General features: G+C 44.1%; 2 protein-coding genes across 11 annotated transcripts in view; one reads left to right on the top strand and one right to left on the bottom strand.

Annotated features, from left to right (window-relative positions):
* NPRL3 (NPR3 like, GATOR1 complex subunit) overlaps positions 1-27,808 on the top strand; it is an 88,154-nt gene that overhangs the window by 47,180 nt on the left and 13,166 nt on the right. The window lies entirely within an intron of this gene.
* MPG (N-methylpurine DNA glycosylase) lies at positions 570-19,319 on the bottom strand. 3 transcript variants are annotated; one of them, XM_072878521.1, is made up of 5 exons: positions 19,155-19,319; positions 12,538-12,682; positions 11,687-11,912; positions 8,010-8,214; positions 570-1,101 (listed from the first exon to the last, which is right to left on the bottom strand). In XM_072878521.1, the coding sequence occupies exons 3-5, from the start codon at positions 11,906-11,908 to the stop codon at positions 707-709; spliced, it is 822 nt and encodes a 273-aa protein (XP_072734622.1). In that variant the 5' UTR covers positions 11,909-11,912; positions 12,538-12,682; positions 19,155-19,319; the 3' UTR covers positions 570-706. The 3 variants fall into 3 exon arrangements, with proteins under 3 accessions (XP_072734622.1, XP_072734623.1, XP_072734624.1); XM_072878522.1 differs by having other exon boundaries at positions 19,170-19,299; XM_072878523.1 differs by lacking the exon at positions 19,155-19,319 and adding an exon at positions 17,212-17,399.

Genomic DNA, 27,808 nt, shown 5'->3' with positions numbered 1-27,808 from the left:
TTCTTTAAGCTGGACATTCTAGACTGGTATAGGTTGGAAGGGGTCTCTGGACATTATTTGTCCAAACCTCTGCTCAAAGCGAATGTGTTAGATCAGGTCACTCAGGAGCTTGTCCAGTGGAGGTTTGAGTGTCCCACAGCTTCTCTGGGCTCCCGTTCCGGTGTCTGACCACCCTCATGGTGAAAATTTTTTCCATACACCTAATGAGAATTTCCTGTTTTCCAGCTTGTGCCCATTGCCTCTCATCCTGTCTGACAAAAGCCTGGCTCTGTCTTCTCTACACCCTCCCACTAGGTAGTTGTAGACAACAGTAAGATCCTGCCTTTACCTCCTCTTCTCCCAGCTCTCATCCTTTCAGTCAGCCCTGCTGCCATCCAGTCTTTTGACTATTCCCCTGCAGCAACCAAGTGATGGCCTCTGCTGGTCAGAGCTGTGAACCTTCACCACTCATCCACCCTAATTAAGCCTGGATCCATTGGCAAGGGATGCCAAACGTCCAAAACCAACCGCAGTTCTGGCTGGGAGACCCACGCCAGCCTGCCCCACAAATAAAACTCCACCTTGCCCCATTCATTGTGATAAAGTACATTTATTGTTAAAAACCCCCAAGCCACTATGTGTGGCCTAGCTGCTGCCATGACATAGCTTGAAGCTATCATACAGAGCACAGCTCAAGTCCTGGTTGGTGGCACACTTGCGAGACTCGTCAGCTGCAAGAGAAGTGTCCCACTGCTGCCCTCTCTCCCTCCGTTTTCTTGTCTACAACGCTCACAAATTTGTTTCCTCGTAAATAAAACCTGAGAGGTTTCTGTGCCCACTCTCCCCTGTTGCCGACACCAATCCTTGTTGTGGCTACCACGTCCTGCTCTCCTGGTAGGTCACGTCCAGGTACCATCCAGATGGCTGCATCTTGAGTCAGGTCCCTTTGGTCAAAAGCCTTATCGATCCCAAATGCTTGGCAGAGCTTGGAGGGCCCATTACACAGCTGCCAGTCCTTCAGCAGTTTTGTGGGTCCTTTCCTTGAAGCACTGCGCAGCTCTCTCATTGCATCTAAACCCTGAAGAGGTTCCAAAGAGCGAAGTAATACTGCAGCCCCTTCCCCTGTGCAGAACAAGAACCACGTGTTAGTACAGGGTTGTTCATCAAGAATGTCTCGGCTTTTGGCCCCACCACCAGAAGGAAGCAGTTCAGCTCTGAGCCTGTGGCTCAGCTTAGCCTGATGGAGCAGGGAATTGCCTGCAGTGCCCAACCACAGGGTCTGTCCTTCTCTCAGGCCACTTTACTTCAAGTGCCAGGCTCTGGAGTCAGCCACTAACCCGTGGTCAGTGCTCTCCCTTCCCTCTTCTGAATGTCCAGTGTCCCATAGCTCCGTGTCCTTTATTCATCAATGCTGACTTGCTCTTCCCCAACCCCATTTCTTGATGTTACTAAGTCTAGCTGCTGCTCCAAGGCTTGCCAGAGGGGAAGAGGCTTTTCTTATGTCAGCACAATGTTCAAGAATAAATACACATATGGTTCAGTTTTGGCACAGCTATCCAAAGCTGCTCCCAAACCCAGTGGATTTATAATAAACTCTGATTACAAGAACTCCAGCTAACAAAGGAGAGGAGGAATGAGTCCGGATGCTGCCAGCAGAAAGAGGCAGCTTGCAGAGTTAGGCTGGACAAAGAGAAACCTGGGAAGGAGCTGCAGGCACTGGGAGCAGCTGCTCTCTGGGCTGCTGCTGAGGGAGCCCTGGCTGCAGGTGCTCCAATTCAAACACCCACTTGGAGGTGTAACAGCAGGTGGGATGACCGTGGCTTTGGGTAACTGCATAGCTACAACAGAGCGCAATCCAAACCCTTGTGCCAGGGAAGCTCTCACAAGACAGGGACCCAGGGCAGGACGGGGCTGCGCTATCTCTGGCTGCGGGATGCACGGCCCTGGGAGCATCACTCCAGCAGAGACCTTTCTATGACAAGAAGTGAAGAAAACTGACAGATTCTCTTCTCAAATGTGATTTGCCACCCTGTCAGGAGCCTTAGGAAACTTCAGCTCCCCACAGCTGTTGTGATCAGCTGCCCTCCCCGATTTTGGTCACAGTGAAGCAAAGACGCAGCTCTGAGCACACAGACGTTCCCCTGTGATGAGGGCCTCCAGCCTAAGTGGGACATCACCAGTTCCTTGGTATTTTCCACTGGACAGCAAGGAAGGTCTTCTCATGACCTTGAGTGGGCGAGGGGAGAGCCTGGTAAAGCGGTCTGTGTGCTGCCCCACACAGCACCCCTTGTGCTGGGGCCGCCCACGGCATTCCTCCCCACCAGCATCTGCGTGCTCTGTGATGCTGCTCTGCAAGAATCCCCTCTCCCTCTCCAGCCTCAAACATCTGGAGACACGCTCCCGCCTGGCAAAGGCTTTTTTTGTAGGCACTGACAGATCCCTAAGGACCTGCGATTTCCAAAAATAGAATCCCTCTCATATTTTGTACAGATCCCACACTAAATTACTCTCCTGGGCTCCCAACTGAGCCTATCAACTGAGGACCTGATTTCTGGCTTTTGTGAGGTGTGCCTCTTGCCCTGGACCTGCTCAGAGCCCCCGCTGCCCTCAGTACAGCTCGGTGAAGTCAACAGACTTATTTCCAACAGCTGTCAGCAATCTGTTCCCAGGCACTCCCTTCTCTAAGGAACAGGACTGATGCTAATCTGGCAGCCAAAAGCTGCTTCCCTGTGCTACGGTGATTTAGAGCTCAAAGGTCATTTTAGATTTTTAAGAACATGCTCCATGTCCTGATTCTGCCTTTCATCCACACGCAAAGAAACATCCTTCACATTTGGACGCTGCCTCACTCGCCAGGAACAACTGTGGGATTCTGAGCAATCACTAATTACGCTACTTGCCTTCATCCATGACAAGTGCAAGTGGAAACCGTGGTTACACTTGAATTGAACTGAATCCTTGGGAGTTCATGTGAAGAGACAAAAGCACTCAGAGAAACTGCAGGTGCTCCCAGAGCATCAGCAGAGCCGTGCCGGGGGGTACCTGGTATTTCTGTCTCTGGCTGCTCTTTCTGCGAGAATGTTTTCACACTCTTTCTAGCTGTGTGCAACACAGACCCCGTTCTCTGCTCTGAGCCAGCAGCCCCTGAATATGAGAGCAACACCACAAGAGCTTTGGGAAGAGGTGGAGACAGCAGGCAGGAGAGGAGTGCAGCGATGCCATGATGAGCTACTGCCTTCTCTGTCCCCATCTGTCCCCATGCCTCTGGGCTGATGTTCGGGTCCTCCTGAGCATACTTGCACATCAGAAGTTTTACTTTAACTACCAAAGAGTATCCGAATCTTTCCAGCTCCCCTCCTGCCTGCCAGAGTGCTTCAGCCTGCCTTCCTCCCTCTCTGCAGCCTGCAGCAGTTTGCTCTCAGGGGTTATCTGGCTTCAGCATCTGCCTGACATGGATATGGCTGCTGACACACCACCAGCAGCAGTGCCAATCCCAAGAAGCTGAATATCTCCCTCCCATGCCTAAGAGTCACTCCATATAACGAGTAGCATTCAAAGCTAAAAGCTGGGATCTAACAACGACGCAGGGGCCAAATTCTCTCCCTGAACAGCTAGAAATGATAAAACGATGGGGAAGTCCCATACCCCCACTGTGCAGCTTGCTGCTCCTTCCCTGGAGCAGCTCCAGCTCTCATTCTTGGAAACAACACTTGGCCACTGGAGAGGAGAATATTTTCTTCTCTCTCCACCCATCTGATTCACTGCTCCCGAAACAATTCCTTCAAAATCCTAGTCTAGGATCCAAAAGGTAAAGGGAAGTCCAGTGACCCTGGGCATAGCATCACCAGGATCTCGATTTTACAAGCTATTCTTTCAGATCTGGCAGCAATACACACACCTTGGCAAATTCCAGAGAAACAAATCACAGCAAAGTCAAGGGGAAGCTTGACTGGCATTTACCCTCTTCCTGAAGTGAGGGAAGCCCAAGGTCTTAAGCCTAGGGAAGGCTCTTTGTACTAAGATTATTGTGCTGCTGCCAGGATATACTGTAGGATTCATGGACATTGGTTATATTTTTCTATAAACTCTTCTTCCTCTATCATCTATGATTTCTCAAAAAAACCAATGTAGTGATGCCCGCCGTGGCTTCAGGCAGTAGCAGTATTTGACCCAGCAATGGGAAGACCTCTCATCAAAATCCCACACGATGCAGCTTTATCTTGGTGATGTGCACAAAGATTTCCCCTTCCTGAGTGACAGAATATTTGAGACTGCCCTTCGGCTCATTATGATTTTATGAACACAAAGATGCAGTCAAGTGAGCTCGACTGAACATGCTAACGGCCGCAACTTCTTGCCCCAGCAAAGTGGCAAAACAACAAGCTACAGCTGAAGTGCTTCTGATGTCTGTTGGCAGCATCAGGCTGGGCTGAGGACACTACGGTGGTGGTGGCTCTCAAGATAAAGTCTATGCTTTTGCAGCCTCTCTACCAAGCACCTCTGCCAGTACAGCTCCAGTGGCGACACACCTTTTCCTATCCCTGAGTGATACCGCTGAGCCTGAAGTCTAGTATAAGCCAAATACAGAAAACAGAAGAGAAGGTTTATTCCACCTGGTATTAAAACAGATGCTGCTGCAAGGTTACATATCAAAACAAGAGAGCTCTAAGAAGCCAGAGTCTCATGAGCCAAATATCCCATTCCTGACAAGCTAAGCAGAGGGAGCGAGTACGAGCAGCATACAAAGCTTTGCACATCTCGTATAGGCCTCCGATCCTGAGCTGATTAAGGACCAAGAAGGCCCCAGAATGATTCAAGTCAGTGTTAAACTACTTTTTAAAACAAAGTCTGCTGCAAAAGTCCAATTCATGCTGCTTGCCTGGTCCCAACAGCGTGTGTGTCTGGGACAGCCCTGTGCAGTGTCTGTGCCAAGAAGCTAGCAAAACACAGGCAACACGGGGACAGTACAACACTCTGATCTCTCTCCAGTAAAAGGACAGCTGCTTTCATCAAGCTAGTGGCTCCAAATCAGCTCTACGGTCACTCAGTTCAAGAGTCTGAGAAGCAGCAGGACAGCAGTCACTGCCAGTACTTAGGATATACTGGTTCTCTGAACCGCTTGCCTTCCTCCCACAAGGATTCTGTAATCTAAAAGCAGCGCAAGGACTTGTCTACACTACAAAACTAGGTAGTTTAATCTAAGCCAGCTAAGAATTCATTTGTGATTATTAGTTTGTTCCAACAGTCTCCAGAAATAAATGCTTTGTTAAAAATCAGTGTATGATTGCATGAGTATTTTGATGCAAACTACCCAATGGTCAAACAGAAACATTTTTCAAGAGTCATTTGGAAAATCTCTAGAACCGATTTCTCCTGAAATCAACCTCAGGTTTTCCCCTAATTCTCATGTCACTTAGTATGAACTTTGCTAATATGCATCCAGGTCAAAATTAAAATGGCTTAAGACGGGGTCAGTTTGTGTGTTTGAAGACGCCAGGGAAATCAAAAGACCTTTTCCCTTCTCCACTGCTCTGATTTGCTGCAGCAATGCCATACAGTATTCCCAGTTGTAAACCCCAACTACTCATATAAAGCAAGTTGCTCTGCTGTCCTGAAATTTGTGTGCATGTCTAGACTTGTTCTGCTCCTCCCCTCCATCTACAGAAAGATTTAACAAAACTGGAAGAGATTCAGGGAAAGGCAACCAGGATGATCAAAGTTATGGACTAGCTTTGGAGCAAGAGCCTAAGGAAGGAATAACTAAGTAGACTGGAAACCTTCAGCTTGGAAGACAGCTGAGGAGGGGATATGAAAGATGCCAGGAGATCACAGGAGGCAGAAGATGATATACAGGAATAGATGCAATCACCCCATGTTCTCCACTGCTTAACTCCTGGTGCTCTGCAGCTTTGCACTGCCAGAATCCATGAAAAGAGCTTTGGGACATCACTGGAGACGTGCCCTTTGAAAAGGAAAAGCATTTAGTGTTCTCTCAGTAATTTGTGTTCAGTCTTTCCAAGCGACGCCTTCAGAAATACGTTCATATTTCTTTTATAGTCTCCTGGTCAGTCACTCACGTTTTCACAGCATTCCCAGGGAGACCCTGAAGTAATTGGATATTTTGCATCAAATTCCCTGCACAAAGACGATGAAGCTGATTACAGGCTGTAAGCACAGCGTGGTCTGTGCTACTAAGAGGGACCAAGCTATGCCACAACAGACTTTTTTTTTGGCAGTGCTTCCTTGTGTTTTATGCACAGCCACAGCCAGATCCAAAACAAAGTTTCCAAGATCTGTCCCATATCCAGAAAATGAAATGCTTTTGCCTTCTACCCAGGTGCACAAATGCCACCACAAAAGATGACTTCCTCAATCCTTCCCGCAGACTAAACGACAGGACAGGCTTCTTCTCCATCTATCTTAAGATGGGAAAAGCACCTCAGGTATGATTCATCCCCAAATTCTTGCTTTCAACACATCTGCATGTAGGCAAATATACTGAAGGAGTAAATCCTACTTACATAGATGCATCTGTGATGCACAACATGCACAGCCATGCTATTTACTTCAGTGCGTTCCTGACAAAGCTGGTAGTGACAGCTGTGCTTGGTGTCAGCATAGCTGTGTGTATGACAGGCTAATGGAAAATAAGTTTGTAACAAAAAATCCAGCTAAAAGAGCTCACTGTTGTGATGGATTAACTGATTTGCTATAAAACTAAGCACAGGTATATAAGGGAAAATTTCCCAAAGTATAAACTTCACAAAGAAATCTTTCTAGAATTCAAAGGCTAAGCATCTTTTTTAAAATAAAAATTATTATTCCTAATATTGCAAACACTAAGAATCCCATCCTGAATAAAGAACCATTCTGCTTTCATTATCTAAACAGATTTGGCAGAGACGAGGTAATGAAATTCACATGTGTTCATCCACCAGACCTCCATTTAGACAGACAGGCTCTTCCCCCACAGTATAACCTGGCACTGGTTTTCTGCTTGGCTCCTGTCCAAAGGCCAAAACCTGAGGATTAATGGTCACTGTTACAACATTGGCTTTCCACTTAGGAATATGCAAGTGGTGGGTGTTTTTTTAAGCTATATCTTTGAAATGGTGAAAAAGAAAAGAAATTCTTTTTGAGATTTTTTTCTAACAAAACGAATATTTCTCTAAGAAACACCTGCTGCCATTTCAAGGTGTCTGATTAACCAATAGCTTTATGGCAAGGCAAACGCTGTCATTCCTACAGGAAAGAAAAAACCCAAAGTTTCAGAACTAACACTCGCATGATAAAAGGAGCTGTGGAAGCTGATTCTCAGTAAATTCCAGAATAATTTGATTAGGGGTTGATTATATTATCTCAAGAATAATAAAATAAGATGGAAGATTCTGTAACAGTCTGGGTATTTTAATTTTGAGGGGTTTTTTTGGTTTTAAGATACAGCAAAGCAGCTAAAATGCTCCTGCAGTGACTCCTTGCTTAAGCATGTCAGATCTTTTTGTTTTCACCAACATTTACAGCTTCTGAAGCTAAAGGTAGGAGACAGAAGAGTTTCCTGTCAGGACAACAGACAACCAAGATTTAGGCTGTCGTTAGATGGCAAATTTACTTCTACATCACCACTTTGGAGGAACAAAGTTCACTGAATCACATGAATAAGGCAGCAAACTGAGGTCAGGTCATCAAAACTGAAAGCTCCACTCTGCCAAGATTCTCCTCCAGTCCTTAGTCTTTATTTCTGTGCCTGAACAGCTCATACAGCTCCCACCTGGGACCAAAACCCCACCAGACTGGTAACTGTGCAGCTGGAGATGGGCCCTGCTTGTAACGTTGAAAGTTAATACGCTCTCTGCCCACAGTTACATACTGTTCACAATGGCAAAACCCAGGTCCCAAGGAAAGATTGTGACAGCAAGTCACTGACTTCACAGAGCCCATAGGGAGCTCGCAAGTGACTGCAACACAGCAAGCATAGCTTGAAATATCAGCCCCATGCTATAGGCATTAAAACTCTTTCAGCCTCAGCTTACCTTGGCTGGAAACATTCACACAAAAATAAATCCCGTAGATCTGATACACGTACAGAGTTCCTGGTTTCATGAACATTGCTGCGTTTCGTTGAGTTTGCTTCCCACCTTTCGAGTGGGAAGCTTCATCTTCCCCACCCAGATAAGCTTCTGTTTCAACAATCCTCCCCCAGAGTTCTCTGCCATCAGGAAGTCTGCGAACTAAAATCTGAAAGACAGGTCAGAGTGCATCAGTTAGCAACCCTCTGTACAAAATAACCAGGGCGCAAGAGCTGTGGAAACGAAGTTGGAAAAAAGGACCTGATGGTGCTACGTACTCTCCTCTCCATCTAGCAGTCCAGTCTGTAAGCTAACGTGAACTTTTTCAGCTTCTACTGTCCAGGCCACAGCCCAGTACAAGAAGTTCCTACCTGTCATTCACCCCACAAAATGCCTGGAGTGTCTAGATGTGGCAGTATCGTAAAGAACCAATTTATGATCCTATATACAATAAAGCCCACAGAGTTGCTTCTGTGGTTATTTTCTGTATTCTCCACCCCAGCCCACCAGTTTTAAGGCAAAAAGCACCACCAATATCAACCTTGAAGCATCATGAATGTATATTCTTTAGATCAGAAGAAATATGACAGTGGCACAATTAAATAACTACTATGCTTAGACAGTCTCTCTCCACAGAGATGTTTCAAACAAGTCCTAGTCCCCAACCATAGAGATAATCACGACCAGAGTGATTATCAATGCTATTTCTGTATTTTCTGCACCACAGAGAGGGGCAGCGCAGGAGAGCTGGGAACTGGCTTCAGGCAGACAATGACAGATTTTTGTTATTACAGTGTGTTCCCTGCTGCTGGTACCTCCTTAAATAAAACAAAGCAGATGCGGGGGAAAAAAACATGACAATGAAAAGATTATCTTTAAAAACAAAACAATCACTAAATTCTGTATAAAGTTTTTTGTGGTTTGACCTGATTTCTAAACTTCTTATTTTATACTGTGTGTTTAAGAAATACTGCAGTATAGTCTCATTTAGGCAACAGCTCTCAGTTTAATTATACTATATTCAGTGCTTCCATATTTGAAAACCAGCCATTCAAAAATGACCTTCAAGAAACAAAGCTTAATTCCTAACAGATGTTTGCGCTGGATTGCTAATGCACTTATTGACCTGATCCAGTACGGATGCTCCAGAAGTCAGTTTCACATGTTGCAACTCCGCTATATCATGTAGGGAAACCTACAGCACTTCTCAAATTGTTGAAAACAATCAGTTTATTATTTTTATGAAAAATGTAGTGACTTCGGAAAAGCACTGGTGTTTAGCAACTGCCTGTAAACACTCCAAAAGCACACCCATGTGGCCATATTTCTCTTTCAATATGATGAAATGCAATGGTTAGGTTATGATTTTAAAAGCATGCAGGCATCTCCCTGACTCTTCAGACACACCAAATATTCACAGTTAAACAGTTTAAAAATGGTGATCATTCACAATACTTCACAGTAAACTATTTTACAGAGGTTTTTATTTCTCACCGAGGATGTACTTGGTCTCATGACAGTTCATTTTGAGAGGCCATTTATTGCATGTATGTTCTGGGGTATCTTTTTGTTTCTAAGAACTCAAGTATCATGTTTAAGGTAAGCAATATTAATATAACAGGCACCTCCAAAATTTGGTAGATGAAGATAATGAATGAAACACTAAATTACCATTATCGTTATAATTCTAAGAAAATGAGAGAATAGACTGGGTCATGGGAGACTACGGGTTATACTTTAAAGAAAATCTAAATTTAACATAGAAATCGCCTGGCTTGTAATTCTAGGCCTAAATAGGAAAAGTATAGAATTAGGACTAAAATATCATTTGCCCAGGGTAACTGAATACATAAGGATGTTGGAGTCATTAAGACAAAAAATACATCACTACTGGGAGACTTCAGGTATCCTCATATAGACCAAGTAAATATCACAGTAGGACAGGACACAGGCTGTGTTTTTTTAGACACCATCAAATGCTTTGCAGAGTGAGTAATGGGGGATCTCACAAGAAAAGACTAAACTCTCAAACTGATCCAGAGCAAAATGCAAAGTCTTCTCCAAAGACTTATTCCTGAAAAACAGCTTTGTATCATGACCATGAAGCAGAAAGTTCAGTGTCCTTCCACAAGCATTAAGGTCCAAAAATCTATCAGAGTTCTGCTTACCAGCAAAAAGGGGAAACTACATAAAGTGAGGCATCTTGTTAGGAAGAACTTGAGAGAGGCAGCCAAAGGTTAAAGCTGGAAAGGCAAGCCTCTAGCAGGATGTCTATAAAGATAGCAAACACACATGATGCATCAGAGAGAGGTTAAGACAGACCAAAAAAACCCCAGCCGGGTTAAAAAGCAGAGCAAAGGCGTCAATTACAAGCAAGACAATATCCTTAGAAGAGAAAAAAAAAAAGCTAGACACAGCAAGACAAGCCAAAACCAACAGTTTGTGGAACAAATTCCTAAAGTTATCTAAACCAATGAGAACCCAGAGAGTCTGTTCACCCTACAGACAATAAAGGTATAAAAAAGTCTCAGAGAAGATAAGACCATAGCAGTGAAACTAAAAACACATTTTGCAATTCCGTTTAGGAGGTCCCAGACTGATACTTTTTATAGGGAAAACACTGGAGGAACTCCCTCCCATGGAAACAGCGGGAGAGTTTTTTGAAGGACTCACTAAGCAGAAGAGACACGTTTAATCTCCCCCACTCTGATTTCCAAAGGCTTTCAACAAGGTCCAAAGATTCCTCAAAGATTCTGCAATGGGATAAGGGAGAAGGTCCTTTCATGAACAAGTAATGGCTTGAAAACTCAGAAACAAAAGGTCACAATAGAGGTTTTCAGAGTGAAGAGAGTTTAACTGTGGGACTGTGGAGTCCTAAATGTCTCCACACTAGCGCCTGTGCTGCCTTGCATATTTGTGTTAATAACCTCAGAAAGGGGATCATTAGAGAGGTCACCATGTGTACTGACAATATTGAGTTATTCAGAACAGCAAAAATAAAAGCAAGTAGCATGAGATACAACGTTCAAAGCATACAGGGCAGTGTAAAAGAAAGTACCAAGCAGTCTGCTGAACTTGCAGATAAGAATGACATATGCGAGTACACTATGACAGTGGATGCTGGTCAAGAAAGGCCAAGGGCCTGCCATGCTATTAGCATCACAAGATAGTAAGATGGAGGCAGAGACGGAGATGTTGCTGACCGCAGAGCATTACTTTCCACTGGACTAAGCAAGAGCCAAAAATAAATAAAAGAATACCTGAAAGGAAAATAATGGGCCTGAAACAACCTTCAAACCACAAAGCACATTTCAGTAAACCAGAAAAAAAGGGAGAAAAACTCCCCAGAGTTTTTCTGGGAAAAAAGAAAAAAGGGAGAAAAACCAGAAAAAAGGGAGAAAACTAATTCTGAAATGTGACAGTAAACTAAACCTGAAAAATTACTCCTCTGACTTCATCCAAAATAGATTTAGCTACTAGTCTTTAAATTCCACTGAACTTAACAAGAGAAGGAATGAGCGCTGTATTCCTAAAATAGCAAAGCCCTGGAGTCAAATGGCAAAAAAAGAATTTCATCCTTTTACACTAAGTTATTAGCTAGCACATGCTCCACTACAGTAATCTCAGTGTTCATGTCTTACCTGTCCCAGAAAGGACTTGGCCAGACTAATACAGGGCTGGTTGAAAAAATCTGCTTCTAGCTGGGAAGAATTTTTTTTCTCTATTGCAAAATATTTGCTGCTTTTCGGAGAAGAATCCCCATCAGGCGTAGCGTTCAGGTTCTCCAAGGCATCGAAAGGAGGGAAGCTGGAGTTGCTTTGGAGAGCACTTAATTGAGCCAACAGCTTTCTTTTTCTTGGCATAGTTCTAGAAAATGGATATAAACATAATTAGGAATATAAAGCTTTTTAAAAAGAGTAACTCATTTCTACAAACTCTTATTTTTACACATTTCTCCACAACGATGAATCTGAAAGCTATAACTAATTGGACAACCTAGGCAAACTACAGAAGGAGGTGACAGATTTAGCTGTGCCTACATCAGGCTAGGCAAATATTAGGCTCTACTGATAAGCAAACAGAAAACTGCAGTTTGAGTATTCATCTTTTAAGGACTGCAGATAAAAAGCAACTCTGCTCCACTTAGCAGCAAAAATAAGTTTGCTAACTCCTAGGTTAGGAAATTCAGAAATTGGAAACAAAGATGAACCAGTACTATATACTTTTTACCTGGAACTAACATAATCTGTTAAGCAGACAGAAAAAATAGGAAACAAACACTTCAAAAATTGTGCTGGCTCAGAAAGTCCACAGAAGTCATGTATCAATCATTTTAAACAGTAATGTAACTGGATCAGAAATCTAAAACTCCACAGGACACAGAACATTGGAGTTGGGAGATGCCCTATTTACAGTCACAGTGACAAACTTATCATGCTATAGAAATGTTTGTGTTAGAACCTCCACAAAATAAGCTTTAAATTCAACCTACCAGAAAGATGAAGAGCAGTCTGTTCCAGTCAACAGTATGTATTCAAGGCAGCTACGTAACCCGAGATTGTTCTAGGTTTGTCACCAATTTACTATGTGAGCTTCAAAAAGTTAATGTTTCTTTTTCTGTGCTGCAGTCCTTATACCTGTTGAACAGGAACAAACTTATTTATTCACTGTATAAAGCACTTTGAAATAGGCTAAGAGATTTTGGAACTGGAGATCATGATACCAACAGTGCATCATTAGCTCAAACTCAAGAACAATTTGCAGTTTTCTATCGGTCTAGCAAAAGACCACCTCCCAGCTGGGGCATTGCTGGAGATACTCTTTAGCCTTTTTTTATACAAAAGGCTATGAAAACAGTGGGGAATGCGCTTTTCCTATACTAAATACACAAAAAGCTGAAACCAAACTTTTTAAATTCCCCCATTGGCACTGAATTTGGAAAGTGTCAGCCTCAAAAAAGGACTCTTACAAGAGAATGCAAAGACACCAGGTTTTAGAAGATGCCTCATCGGTTCTGAAATTCAGACACATGTAGATATAAGAGAAAAAAGCAAAGGTTCAACATCATACATAATTAGAAAGGGAGAAAGAATCCTATATACAGCTGAACCTGCAAGGAAAGTACATACATAATTAAGTAGCTGTTGCCACTCAGTTTTCGCCAGGTCATCAGCTTTTAAAAATGACTACAAAAACCTTCACCATCAAAAACAATCTTTATCTTGCTCTGATGTTTCTCACAAAGGAAGATCCACCAGCACTAGTTTCCTTGAACTACACTGAAACAAATTTGGCATTGCTACACTCTGGATCACCAGTGCTGATTCCCCAGCAGTGTTACATTTCACTTCAGAAGAATCCAGACAAACAGATAAAAATAGGCAGCAAAAAAAAAAAAAAAAAAAATCACATTGGCATGGCTGGCAGAGAGGTGGGAAGTTTTGATTTTTTTTCTAAACATCTAATTCTTTATTGCAATGATTTAGTGATGTCAGAGACTTGCCATAGAATGGCCAGCTCCATGCCAGGTATTCGGCTCTGAACTGAGGTTTTCACCTGGTGGGAATTCTTAAAAATGTTGTCAGAAGTCACCAGCCTGCCTCAGACAAAATTGCCTGGTGGCCTTTGCAAAGGAGAGTCCTGTCTAGGAGAAAGGGTGCGAATAGGAAAAAGGGTTGCAGGAAGGAAGGCACGGAGGAAGAACACTGCCCCATATCAGACTGACCCTCTAAAAGACTCAGTCAAGGGAATGCTTCACACTGAAGACAGGACCTCTAGACTTCTCTGACAGTATTAACTGGAACTTCCAGTTCATCAGCCATACATAAAGAGATGCTGAAAACATGGCCAATTTGAGTGGAGCATTAACTTATTTGGTAACTTCTGCTCTTATGGAATGCGACATCAGAAACAGGATCTGAGTTCCCTGGCACCTCTTGCATTTCCAATTAAGTAATTCTTAAAAGCTGCAAGTGCTCTCATGTAAATGTTATACCGGCAGCCTTAGGGCACTTGTAATTTCATTGCTATGGGCTGATCCTACACAGATCTCAGCATCTTCAGCTCTCATTAGAAACAGCAGTAGGAAACTGCCTTATAGTCATGAGAAATGGGTCACATACAGAAATCTGATTGCTTTAAAAGCAAAAACGTAGAATGAGGGGACTGCAATACCATCTCAGAAAGGCAGAAAAACCCCGATCTACCCTTTGTCTCCCTGCTTGTTCATACCAAGATATGAAACATAAAACTCTATGCCTCAAAGCCTATCTACGCTTTCTATAAAGGATGTTGCTTGTATATAAAATGCCTTCTTGCCTATGAAAAAGTGCACTGTAGAAGACAGTACATATCAAGTACCCAAGCCCTATGTATTTGGGAAGTAAGAGACACCATCTCTTCACATGTGAGTCTACAGACAAATTCTGCAACTCTTCATTTTTCTCTATATTTTCTTGCTTGTATAGTAAACAAATTCTACTTCTGTGCCTCAAATAAGAATCAGCTGTGGGTTTAATCGCTTTTTACTAATCCTGTTGTAACCAAACCAGCTACAAGTTGTTAAGCACATGTGTGTACACATGCACAAAAAAAGTATGGAAGTCAGAAAAGGAAGATCAAGAGCTAAGTCTGCGCAAGTGCCTAAAGCATTCAGGGCTGCTGGGCTAGTCTCAGGCCCTGCAAGCCAGAATCAGAAAGACACTGAAAATCTGTGTAAAATACAGCTCAGCGGCAGATACACCCTGTCGTCAAGGCACAACTGAGTCTACACAGGCTTCTTTAATCCTTCTAATAAGACTGCATTTGCAGGTATTTCCTCATGTATTTAATGAGCTTTCACTAAAAGGAGGTAAAAGAAAAAAAAAAGCCCACCAGTAATTTGTGTGTACTTTTGGCTCACAGGTCCAGACACCTGCAGCTGCAAAGTTTTCCTCACGCACCTATGTCTTTCTGATAGCCTGATGAAGAAGCGTACGTAAGAACATGTTGCCACTTCTGGAGAGACAATTCCTCATACAAATTCCCAGTTGTACAGACTTTATGTTGGAATATATGAACTGTCAATACTGGGTCAGACCAAAGGACACATCTCCCTGTGTCCTGCTCTCCAGCACAGGTCAAAAGCAGGAACCTAGGGAAGAACAGAATAAGCACACAGTGCTTCTCCACACGTCCTCCATATCTCTAGACCAGAACCTTCTGAACCAGGCACAGTTTCTGTGTACTTAGTAACTGTGAGCTTGTAAACTGTGAGCTTGAACCTGTGTAAAACTATCCAAACTGAGACTTTACTGATGAAGAAAGCTTCACAGAATTAGTCATGACGGCTCCAAAAACTCACTCATTTTGTGTGTGAAATTAGGACTGCTCCCCACCCACATGAATCAGTTTACGTTTGCAATTCATCACCATCAGCCCTCTTCTTTACCACCTCCAACAAGGTAAAGCCAGCTGGAAACATTGTTTTTCCAGGTCACTTACAAAACATGCCTGCGGCACTCCAACGGTGACCTCCAGCCCCCAGGAGGGCTGCCCAATTACTCACATCCTCTTTCCTATCTTTGCACCCACTGTTTATTTATGACAGGGAACTCCCTTATTATGTCAGGGGCTGCTCAGGTGAGATCTCCTGTTTAAAAGCTTCCTGAAATCGGAGTACAGACTGTGAGCCAGACCTCTCAACATGCTTATTTAGACCTTCAGGGAATTCCAACAGTTTTTTAAGGCATGACTTTCCATTACAAAAGCCACATTGGCTCTTTCCCACTATATAATATTTATGCAGGTGTCCAATAACTTGGACCTTGCTATATGTTCTACTAATTCAGTTGGTAGTGGTCAAACTTCCCGGTCTGCAGCCCACAGACTTCCCCTAGAACCCTCTTTAAAAAGCAGTGATACATTTGCTGCTCTGCAGTCCACAGGCATTAGCTTTTGGAGAGAAGGGAGAGACCATCGTTAGCAGCACTGTCCCTGGGGGCTTCATCTGGTTTGGCAACTTGTTCCTGCCTGTTGTCTGTTTGTTCCATAACCTCTTACACAGGTGCTTCATTTTAAGCCAGATCCTTCAACAAGTTCTCAGCAAGAAGGATTTCCATCCACCTTTCCTGTCTAGTCTAACCTATCAGTAACCAGAAGTAAGTTAATAACGTATAGCTTCCTGGACAACAGCGTGAGAAGCAGGCAAAAAAAACCCTTCTGGAAAGAAGGTTTGCACTGTAACTATAAATATTAAGTCAATCTCTCCACAGACAGACTTTGACGCTATGTGCGATCCTACTAATACCTCAAAAGTATGGCAAAATGAATGGTTTTATTCACCTTACTGAATGCTGGGGATGCCATTTCCTGCAAGACGTCCTTGCAATTCTAGTCCTCACTCCTACTGCCTACTGGACATCTTGAGCTTTTTGGAACTAAAACTTACTCATCCTTCTGGTTGACTCTCTCAAACCATTCTGTTTGTTCTGTTCCCCCCCGCCCAACATTCTAGCTGCTATTTTTAACTGAGCGCCAAACTTGCATATTAAATTAAAGCAAACAAGTTAAACATAATACCGACAATGGATGTTAGCTAGCTCAGCCTTCTGAGATTGGAGTTAACCAAGCCAGCATTTAGTGAAGCAAGGCAGCATTTAGAGAGGCCACAAACACTGATCAGGAAATGGACATAAGGATTCAAAATCATCTAAAGTTCAGTTTTTTCTTTATATCTACATTATTTGTAGCACATGTACATCGGTATACTGGGCTAATCATCCAAGAGCTATAAGTCTTTTTTTTTTTTCCACCTATATGACAGCAGTGAGAACACTCCTGATTTGTAAAAGCACATTGAAAGAGTTATATAAGGGGACACAGAACTAGTTACACTTAAGTCTTAGGTACCCATCTTACAAAACGACCCTAGAAAATACATTCCTTCCTCAATCTTAATATTGCATGAGAAACAATTTAGTTCAGGTGTGGGGGTTTGACTCAATGACCAAAGATGTTTCACTAAAGCCTTCATTAATGCACTGACAAAAAGGAAAACTTATGACTCAAATGCTCAAACATCTGAACAATATCCACAAAGAGAGTTCCACTTAAGAGTTCCTGTTGAAGTAGCAGTAACTTAAAGACTAGGAAGAAAAGCATAAGCAGCAAAGACACAAAGATGTACCTGCAAAAGGATCCTGGAGTTGCTCCCTGCATGAGCATGGAAGCAGAGGGTTCTCACACCTCCTCCTGAGAAAGTCAGCCCTAGGCTCAGGCTCAGAGAAAGGACCTGCTCCACATCCAGTTTTACAAAGGAGGAGCATGTGAAGTCCTATGAGAAGTCTTTGACTTAAAGAGAGAGCAAGAGAGATTTTTTCCTCCAGATTTCAGGCCAAGCTACTCAAAGAAAGGCCTTAGTATTCACGCTTTGCACAAAGAACCTGAGCTCTCCAACAAAACCATGTGGAGGGAGTCACACCCACGCTTTGTAATCAGTCATGAGACAGGCTCAGTAACAGCAAAGTTGCTGCTCAAGACCATTAAATTGGGACTGATTCAATGCACATGCTATGAGCCTCTCTCTTTAGCAAGAAGGTCCCTTTCTTCTGTTTTCAACCAGAGGAAAGGCTTGTCCTACATTTATCCTACATCAGGATTAACCTGTATAGTATATCCTTGTTACAGAGACACTATTTGTGCATACTTTGCATTGCATTACCAGACACTGTTAAACAGTTGTAGTGAGAAAACAGAACACTGGATGAAAGCCTTAACAGATGATGGTCTGCAGAGATACAAGTGCAAATGCAGCTGAAGATAAATAGCTGATGTAATGTCCACCACTACCATGGTGGACATTTTCAAAACACTGGAACAAAGCCTTCAGGCTCTATATAAACAATGAAAGATCTGAGGAGCGAGGACAATTTCCCGCACAGCTTTGGATAATATGCTGTATGTGACAATAGCTTGCTAATGGCAAGTGAGACAAAACACTTCTGATGATATAACAGAGGAACAAAAGCAAAAGTCTCTTCTATAAAGAGATGCTTCCAGGAAACCAGCAAATCACTGCTGACTGTTGAGGCCGTGAAAAGTTGAGTCAGACACAGATTTGAACTAGCAAAGGCGCTGCCGCTCACGCCACAGTAGCCTAGTTTCTAACATGTCAATCTTATTTAGAAAAGCCTCCATTTTTCAAAACAAGTTTGCAGCACGTTTCCACAGAGTGGGTATTTCTCCTCCCTATAGGGTCCAAACCATACAACTTCTGTGACACATCTGTACAGCAGCTGCTCTTCCAGCATTTAACTGTGAAATCACTCTGCTCCCAAAACCTCTACAGCATCTACTACTGATTCCATAACGTTTACTTAGTTATGTACAAAAATGCCAGAGGACGCTCTCTGCAGAACAAAAGTGACATGGGAGCTAGGAAATCACAGTGCAACCTTATTCAAACTGCATTTGTACACCTTATTTAACCAACTGATCACACGCCTCTTTCCCCCTGAACTGTATTCAGAAAATGGGGATGTTACCTTTTCCTCAATGTTTATTACATAGTCTTTGCAATATCTTTGATCCACAACCTACATAAAATAGTTTTTATAGCATTAGAAAGGGTCATTTCCACACACAGGCGTAAACAGCACTGATAGCCACGAAGGCAGCGCAAGACCCCGCACAGCTTTTTCTACTAGATACACGGGCAGCATTTACGACTTCTGCTGGTGACATCTTTCTGTGCACAAACGGTTAACGTGGTACTAAGCAGCGCCTGCAAGCACATGGGTTTTAGACAGTACAGTAACTAGCACGCTCGTGTTTTTAAAGGGAGTCAGGCCTCGGAGCAGCAGGGCCGGGCCGGGGCTGCAAAGAGGACAGGGAGCGGCCTCGCAGCTCCCCCGGGGCGGCTCCGGCCCCGCCCGCCGCGCTCGGCAAGGCCGGCCGGGCCCGGCCGGCCTTGCCGAGCGCGGCGGGGGGGGCCGGGGCCACCGCCGGGCCCAGGCCTCGGAGCCCGCCGTTAGCAGCCGGAGCTCCCTCACCCGGCCCAGGCCGGGCCGGGCCCAGCGCCCGCCCCAAGGCCGCCCGGCCCGGCCCGCCCCGGCCCCGCCGCACACGCACCTGCCGGAGCCTCACCGCGCCGCCGCCGGCTGCTTTCCCGCCTGGGCCGGGCCGCGGCCTGTAACCGCCGCGGGGGGGCGCGGGCAGGCCCTGCCCGGAGGCCCGGCGGAAGCCCCGAGCTCTCCTGTGGGGCGTGCCCGGCGCGGCGTGAGGGGAGGCGGGCCTGACGACGGAGAAGTGCCGGTCGAGCTGCGCTGCGGTTGTTAGAACTGAAGAGCCCTCTTTTACCTGACACCTCACTCTGTAGATGGCGATGGTCCACAATCAAATTGATTTACAGCCTTTTCTCTGAGCTCGCTTGATCTCTCATCGTAGCTCGTGTTTTCTGGGCGGCAGATCCTCTGTAGGCCGTCTTCGAACTCTCCCTGGTTTTCGGCATCCACGCTCACAGTCCTTGCTGTTTCGTATTAATAATACTCAGAAAAATAAAGGGGTGAATATAAATTCCGATGAATATGAATGGTCACAAGCTGGCTTTACAGAGAGCTGCATGAATTATTCCCTCAGTTCCCTGTGTAACAAGTATCTGGCCTGCAGAAAAAATTCTTGGCTTCAGCTTTTAACCAGATGTATCATATGGTCAAAATAGGGTCAAAATACGATTTTGCTCACAGCTTTCTGGAGATACGCAGTTAGGGCCGTTGATTCATAAACAAGTGTTTGCACGAGGGGTATGAAGGAAAGTCCGATGGATCAAAATGGATTTCTTCCCATTTGTATAACAAAATACTAATTCCAGGCTAGGACTAGCTAGGACAGCACCAGCTAGGAGCCAGCCATGCAGAGAAGGAGCACTTAGTGTCTACCCCATTCATAAATTTTCAAGGAAGAAGGATAAATTGCTGACCAAAATTTTAGGAGACATCAACAGCTTTGGAGGTGCAGCCAGATGTACGAGTGGCTAAAGGTGGCCTTATGGAGGCAGAAATGAGGACTAACAATCCGGTGGTGAGCTCAAATGTGAGGAAGACAGATAAAAAGCTTTGACATTCCTGTAAACCCTGAATTGAACTCAGAATTTCCAAATTTTACTATTCCTGTTTAATAAGAAGATGTAAAAAAATCCCCAAACCAACCATGAATGGAGCAAATTCAGAGTCTGTTACACAATATCCATTCTTTTTGACCATGAAGAAACAGCTAATGTACTTTGGAACCCAAAGCAACACCAAGAATGCACTGAAAAGCCCTTACATCATTGTTGTGAAGTATGATAGCACTGCTACTGTAGTGGTGTAAAAAAAAAAGGGAAGGAAACATGCGTACATCTCCAAGTTATTGATATTTTAATTGGAGATCTCTGTATGATTTTTTTAGTCAATATGGACAAAGATAAGCTCACAAGAGTTAGGATTCCCTGCAGAGATATTACCTGCTGGCTGCATGAATGCATTTATGTCCAGTCTTAAATCAGCCGTTTGTGTTATTAGCAAAGACAACAAGAGAAGTTTTTAAAAATCATTAACAACGTTGACTGAGTGTCTCCGAAAGAGCATCTTGGACTTCCTGACTTGCATGGTTCACATCCCAGCTTTAATGTGGCATTAATATAAGAAGGGAAGACCAAGAAAGTGCATGAAAAGGAAGATAACCAAACATCAAACTGGCCTTTTGACAAATTCTGAAAATTAAAGGAGAAACGAAGCAAGAATGAGAGATGTGGGAAGAATTTCCTGGGGTCAGACTAGTTCAGCTCTCCAGACTTTCTCCTGTGGGAGTCTGTGGGACAGGCACTGTCAGGAATGCTGGCTTCTTTGACGGCAGATCTATTTCATGCCCAAAGGAAGTATTTAAAGCTTTTAGCACCTGAGGAATGCGAATTGCTCCAAGCTACAGCATTTGCCATGTTCTTCATTTGTCCAATAACTTCACTGTTACAGAATCAACACCTAAAATAGCCTCCTGTAAAAGCTGATCTGTTTGGGAAGATTAAAGTTTCCCTCCCTACTGGGCAAAAACATTTTATTTTTTTTATGTGAGAGGGAATGACTTGGAATCCGAGGTTAGAAAATCTGGCTTTCGGAGACCCTGGGGTCTGTGGCACACTGCATGCATACAGTGCACTGGGTTTTTCTTGGAGCAAAAACTGTGTTTGCAGAGTGGTTCCCTACAGCTTCCAGGATATGCAGACTGCTGACTTACCAGCCTTTTACAGTGAGGACAGCAGATCAGCATGGAAGCAGAAGAAAGCAGAAGGGACAGATTTTCAAGTTTTCTCTGTGTAAGATACCAAATCAAGCTTCAGAGGTATCTGCTGAAAGCCTCCTCTGTCCAGTTAGAAAGAGGCATGGAGTCAGTTCCCCACCAATGGCCGTTGACTGGCCACTTCACATGGCCACGCTACTCTCGCCAGCTTTTGCAAGACAGCTGCAACATTTCATAAGCCAGCTATTGAAGAATTCCTTTGGATGAAAACGCTCCAAACAGCACAGGGTTTTTATGACGTCCACTCCTGGCCTCTCCTGACATGCAGTCTTGGCTGCTGCTTCCTACTTATCCTCAACTGCCAGTGTGTCTTATTCAGAGCTATTTCCAACCAGCATCTGTTCGAGGTACACACAGCCCTCAAATTAGTACCAGAACTATCCCGCTACTAGAAGGGAGAGGTGCTTGTAGCTACTTTGGTATCTCCCACACCCAAGCTGAGCTGCAGATCAAATATCTAGTTCTGTGAACCAAGCCCATTCAACTTGTTATGTAAGCAGATGTGTATGTTTTATTCTAAATTGGTGACATCCATGGTGGATACCATTCCACCTGCTTTGCACTCAGGATGCAGAGAATCTTAGCAAGTGCACTGCATGTAATGGGAAAACAGTAAATTAACAGACCTCCTGGGAGCCTCAGCTCTGGACCGGAGAGGGCAGGCAAGTCCTATTTAGTAACATATTAATGGATTCTACTGAGTCTCTTGTTTTGTATGCAAGACATTTTTGTTCTCTGACAAGACAGAAATGCTTGGCTTTACAGATTGCTCAGTGCAGAGAAACAAATGCAAAAACCAAGTGAGCAGGGCAGACTGCTGGGCTGGTGGGCTCTGCCCACTATGTCCGCAGGACTGATAGCTTACGTGGTATCCCCAGTGAAACTGGTTTTGGTGGTGCCATAAGGACAGCCATGCCTGGGGTCTCTCCCAGCTGCACGGGGCAGGAGCAGTGAGAATCGAGACCAAAGGCTCAGCTGAACTAGTAGGAGGTTGGGAGGCATGAGATGGAGCTGCCGCAAGCCATCAGCCAAGCTTTTGTAAACACAGTAGTTTCTTTTCTGAAGGTGTTAAAGACAGTTTATTCAGTATTTCCTAAATCAAGAGGAGTCATACTGTAAGTATGCCTGATAAATCAATCAGAACAGAAAAAGAGCATACATGAGAGTGTGGGGGGATTTGTGCATATGTATATGTATGTATGTGTGCATGTATGTAGAGTCAGAGCATTGCAAGCCTAAGAGCTATTAGCCACCTCCAGCACTGCCCCTCTGCTGAGAGTGCTCAGAATGTGCTGGATGCAGGGTAAAAGCCAATTTAAGAAATTCCACTGGCTCTTTGCCTCCAGCCACTTATTCTTGCCTCTTTCCTTCAGAGCAGTTTCCCCTCCACTGTACCAGTGCAATAACTTGCAGAGCTGTGCTTAAACCAGCTCCCTGAACTGGCTGAGGTTAACATCTCTTCCATGTGCTGCTGCTGCCATGTCCATACTCCCTGGACAGAACAACAAATCACCTTTGACATGTGTAGCCTAGAGCAGTAAGAGGAGAAGCAGGCACAAATGAGGTGTGTCAGCAAAGCTGAGGTCAGGGTAACACAATGAGGAATAACAGTTTTTCTGCATCCTGTGCAATGTCAACATGCCAGCTGCTAGCAGTAGTTCAGATAAGCTCCACCAATGTCTCGTAACAGATGAAAAATGTTCAAATTAGGATGCAGTTGAGCTGATAATGATAATTTGTTTTTACAGGAGTAATCCTGTACCCTTTGTAAATATAGAAGAGCTGCTGGGAGTCATTTCATTATATACTGGTAACCACCACAGGGAACTTTGCAAAGGTGACGCTTGTATTGTATGAGTGTACTGGGATAGACTGGTCACCTACTTAGTAGCTCCCCTGGGAAAACAACAGAGCATTTTCCAAACGAGACCAGAAGCTTATGTCCTGCATGGGACCCAGTCACGCTCTGTCCTAGCGGCTCATTATAAAACTTGGCATAGAGAGGGTGAACAAAGACTGAAAAGGAAAGAAACTGGCCTAGAAAGTGGCAGGATCAAAAAGAAACAGACAATTCACACATAAACTGAGGAGCTTATTTCTATAGGACGCTGTGGGTACTAAAGCATTGTAGGGGTTCAAGAACCTTTTGAACAAATACCAGGAAGAAAAGTCTGTCCAAGCTATTAAACACAGACACACCATCTCTAACTCGGGAAGTCCCTGAGCCACAAACCACTGGGTCTGGTGGAGTATTTAGGAGAAATATGACTGTATACTTGACCTGTTTTTATACTGTCTGTAAGCTTTTGCAATTGGCCACTGTTGGAGGTAGATATCTTCTGCTCAGTGGATCTGTTATCTGACTCATCCAGCTCTTAGAGACATTCTGCAGGAGTCACAATTGTTTTGCTTATCCTGCTTAGCTGATCTCTTCTAATAAATGTAAATTCCTCCAGGCAATGCTCAAAAGGTGAAAGAAAACGTTCAAAGAGCAAAAATGCCCCAAGTCTTCTTTGGTGAAACAGGACTGCCCACCCAGACCCTGTTGTTTGCTGTCACAGACATCCAAATTTAGGAAACATATGGGCGTGGGCATATTTAGAGTCATTGACCACAGGCATGACATAGCACTGGTTACTAAAACTGACCTGAAGTTGTTTGCGTTGCAGGATATGGTAAGGAGGCTTGGATTGAATATCATTGACTAAGGTCACAAGAGTTAAGCTTGAAATAGCAGAACTTGAGAACATTTGGGATGTAAACAGGTGACTGGAGGGAGTAGGTCACAAGCTTTTTGCAAGGGATAATCATTGACCAGAACTGTTGGCATGTAGGACCCAATCTGAGAAAGGCTTTACTGCCTGTGTAACAGTGCTGGCAACAAAAAGATTCGCTCTGCATTCACTGCAAGTTAATTATATTCCTAGTGATCTGTAACTCCATTTTGCTTGTCCTCATGGATTAAAAGAATGATTATAAATGCTGCAAGAGAAAAGCTCATCTTAGGGCTCACAAGCCAGAACAAGAGACAGAGACCCCCCTCTCCTGGGGTTTGCGTTTCAAGTTTAGTCGTTGTAACTGAAATTGCTGTTACATTTCCCTTTTAACCTTCTTTCCCAGGATAAGAAAATGTACACACTCACGTTGTCTACATATCTATCTCCTTCCCTTTTGAATCTGCAGGCTGAGTTCCTGTAGATTTTATAAAAGCCGGTTTCTAGGTAGAGGGGAAAGATCTGGAATCATGTCCCTCCTTACAAAAAGGAACAAGAATGTGCTCAGCAATCCCCTACACTGTTTGAAGTATTCTAGGCGGTCAGCACAGATGTACTGGCCAGCCAGTGCAGGCTGCTTATGGGACACAGGAGGTAGGTGGTGTATGATGGTGAGGGGAATGGGGGAGCTGGCAGCATTATGAGGAGACAGAGAGGAGACAGAGTTTATTGTGGAAATGAAGGGAAAGGGGACACAGGAGCCTAGGAAACTGTGCTTTGTTCCACTGCTCAAAGAGCAACTTAAACATGACGGATCTCCAGTTTCTGTCTGAGGTCCCATTTAAAAAAAAAGGTTCTTGAACCCTCAAATCTGTCTTCAAACAAATCCCTTAGGTTTGATGTGATTATTTGCTGCTGCAGGATTTCCCAGAAAAACGCAGGCAACCTGAACTCCGGGGTGGGAATTCAAGTAACTGGAAAGCAGCGGGGTGCACCCTCTGCATATCAATTTTTTAGTTGGCATCAGACTTAGTGTTCCAGTTCCAAGAACTGCCACTGAAAACAAACTCCTTCTTTTGAAGAGATGGGAACTCAGATATTCCCAGGGAAAAAAACGGTCTGGGGACATAAATACAACATAGGTAAAGTTTGCTTTTGCATGTAAATCACTAATGCTTTCTGCAGTGCTCACTCATTTTTAACATCTCTGTCCTTAACCCACTGCTTCAGTCAAGACAGGTCTGTGTTGCAGCTTTGCTGTGGCTTTTACTTTAGGAATGTAAAACAAAAAAAAAAAGAAAGAAAATAAACCCTCTCCAAAAGATCATACCCCGACCAATAAAATTATGTTGGGAAAACCCCAGTATAGATTTAATTAATAATGAAAAATGAGTCCATTTGCTAATGGATCTTACTCTGTCTGAGGTAGTAATTCCTCCAAACTAACTAGGAATGCTTTTTGGCAGTATAAGCTGGATCTCTATGTAAGTGTTTTTTAACAGGCTTTGAAGGTAAATCAGTGCTTAACGAATCATCTCGGCTGAGCAGTGGCTCCTGAAATTGGGCAAAGATGGTGATCGGGCTCCAGCTCTTCCAGGACCTCCAAGCCTCTCTGCAACCAACTTTCAAGTGACCGTGGCTAGATAAGCAAGGTTAAATCCAAGACACCTTCTCTGCCAACCAATGCTATTGCTAAGGCAACCCCTCCTGTCATTCCTGCACAGTTTGGGGGTGATTATACTGAAATCAGCAGTCCTTGAGAGCATGTCTACCCTAACCAAAGGTCTTGACACTCACGAAGATTTAACTAGCGCTGCTGAACCTGGTTCTGCCCCATCTGCTCATCCTTCTGCTGTCATGGGTGGCCAAACAGGACATGCAAGAACTGAAATCAGGAGCAGATTGTATTCCCATAGTAGAATATATATATTCCCGTAGTGGACTGTAAACTGTGCTCTCTTTCCCAGTAGGAACGCCTTTTCCCCTACTGCGGATTGCTGCCCGTCAGAAGCTTGTTTCACTTTCTAGTCTAGGAGCTGGTTGAGATAGACACCACATCTGGTTGCAATGATCTGAAACTTTATTGCCCTTCTCCAGGCAGCCTTACTGAAGGCAAATTGTGTGTGTACAATGTGCACATCAATGTTGCTTTAGTTGGAATATGGATCCCTTTTGGCCTCACGTTAAAATGCGTCGTCACATGGTGGGAAACAGAATTTTGACTGGAAAGATAGGAACACAGAGCCAATACAAATATTCACTGAAAAAATAGGAATTACTTTCAAAATAGCTAAGCTCCCAATTTATTTCTTCCCATTTCCTGAAAATTTATCACATTTGCTTAGCCGATGGCTTTTTCCTACTTACCTCTGTTTTCTCTCAGCTGACATTTCTGAAAGTGCAGCAGGAGCTGTGTCTTGCTACATTTTGTGGGCTGTGGTAGTTACCCCAATTAAAACTTGCAATTGTGTCTTCAGTGGGATTGTGGGTTAGCCAGTTCTACTCTTAACAAATTTGTAGTGATACAGGGTAACCAAAGATACTTTGGAGTAAGTCAGAATTCCTGCATTCTTCCTTGTGTAAATAAAATGACCAGAGTTGGGGTTTGGGGTTTTCTTTTTTGGTCTGAGCTGCTGGAGAATTCCTCTGCATGTCTACAGAGAAAAAAATAATGTTGAAAACTGCCTTAATACAGCCAGCATATTTGGTTCACTTTTCTGTCCACCTTTCTGGACAGTATGCCAACCAGTACAAGAGAGACAAGGACAGAATGGAGAGCCCAGTGAAGGGCTGCTGTGGTGGCTGAGAGAGTGGCTTTGGTCACCTTGGAGGAGGTGATGGAAGGGGATCAAATCGCACCTTGTGCTGCTCATAGGGGTTACAAGGTCACCACGGGTAGTGACAAGGGAAGCTCTGGTTCCCATGCACCATGACAGTGGTGCAGCCCTGGGACAGTACCCAGAAAGGTGGTTGGACCTCCATGCATGGAGATTTTCAAAACTCAGCTGGGCAAGGTGCTGATCAACTTTCTCTAGCTTTTCAGCCAGACCTGCTCAGAGCAGGAGGTTGGACCACAGACCTCCAGAGGTGCTGTTCCACCAAAATCCTTCAGTAATTTTTTTTCTGTGACTTAAGGACCAAGCAGTCCATTGCTGCTGCCAGACACAATCACCACTTTTCGCAGCTCAAAGCACACAAATTTGCAGGCCTTTTGCTGCAAAAATCCCAACAACAGTTTCCTTCGTGGTTTCACCAAAAAGATAACTGCTGCTCTAGCAGAAATGTTCATCTTTCACAAGCCTGATGAGAACAGATTTCTTACAAAGAATGCAGAGAAAATCTGCTCTTTCTGCCCACTGCTCAAAGAGCAATGGCCTGTTCCCTGAGGGGCTACTCTAAGCCTTTCTTCGTGAACCTGTTCGTTAAAGCAGGTTTTCCTACCCTCTTCGTCTTTCTGCTTTTTGTCCAGCTTCTGAGATAGACGCTGAGAGACCCACAGATAAAATATCCATCCGCTGTGCCCCTTTATAAGCCACTTTGCCTGCGGTCTCATTTCTTGAGACTAAAACCCCAAAATACCACGGAGGAGGTATTTCAGATGTACTTTTGTCTTGGCAAAAATGGCTACAAAGGATGAAAAGATGGAAGGGGACTGGGGCGGCTTAACAAGGATGTGGGAGTGATGAGCAGAGCGGGGCACTGGAGAGATGTTGACTAACTGGGGGGAGGCAGATT

Source organism: Ciconia boyciana, chromosome 13 (genome assembly GCF_034638445.1).
Source record: "Ciconia boyciana chromosome 13, ASM3463844v1, whole genome shotgun sequence".
Lineage (NCBI taxonomy): Eukaryota > Metazoa > Chordata > Aves > Ciconiiformes > Ciconiidae > Ciconia > Ciconia boyciana.
The sequence above is the reverse complement of the archived record's forward strand: the minus strand, read 5'-3'. Positions and strand labels throughout refer to the sequence as shown.

Excerpts from the sequence above, each read along its gene's own strand:
- MPG (XM_072878521.1), bottom strand. The coding sequence starts at position 11,908 with ATGCCAAGAAAAAGAAAGCTGTTGGCTCAATTAAGTGCTCTCCAAAGC. Across the intron at positions 8,215-11,686 it reads CCAAGTCCTTTCTGGGACAG|ATTTTAGTTCGCAGACTTCC; the intron begins GTAAGACATGAA and ends CCTGTCTTTCAG. Across the intron at positions 1,102-8,009 it reads TGTGAATGTTTCCAGCCAAG|GGGAAGGGGCTGCAGTATTA; the intron begins GTAAGCTGAGGC and ends TGTTCTGCACAG.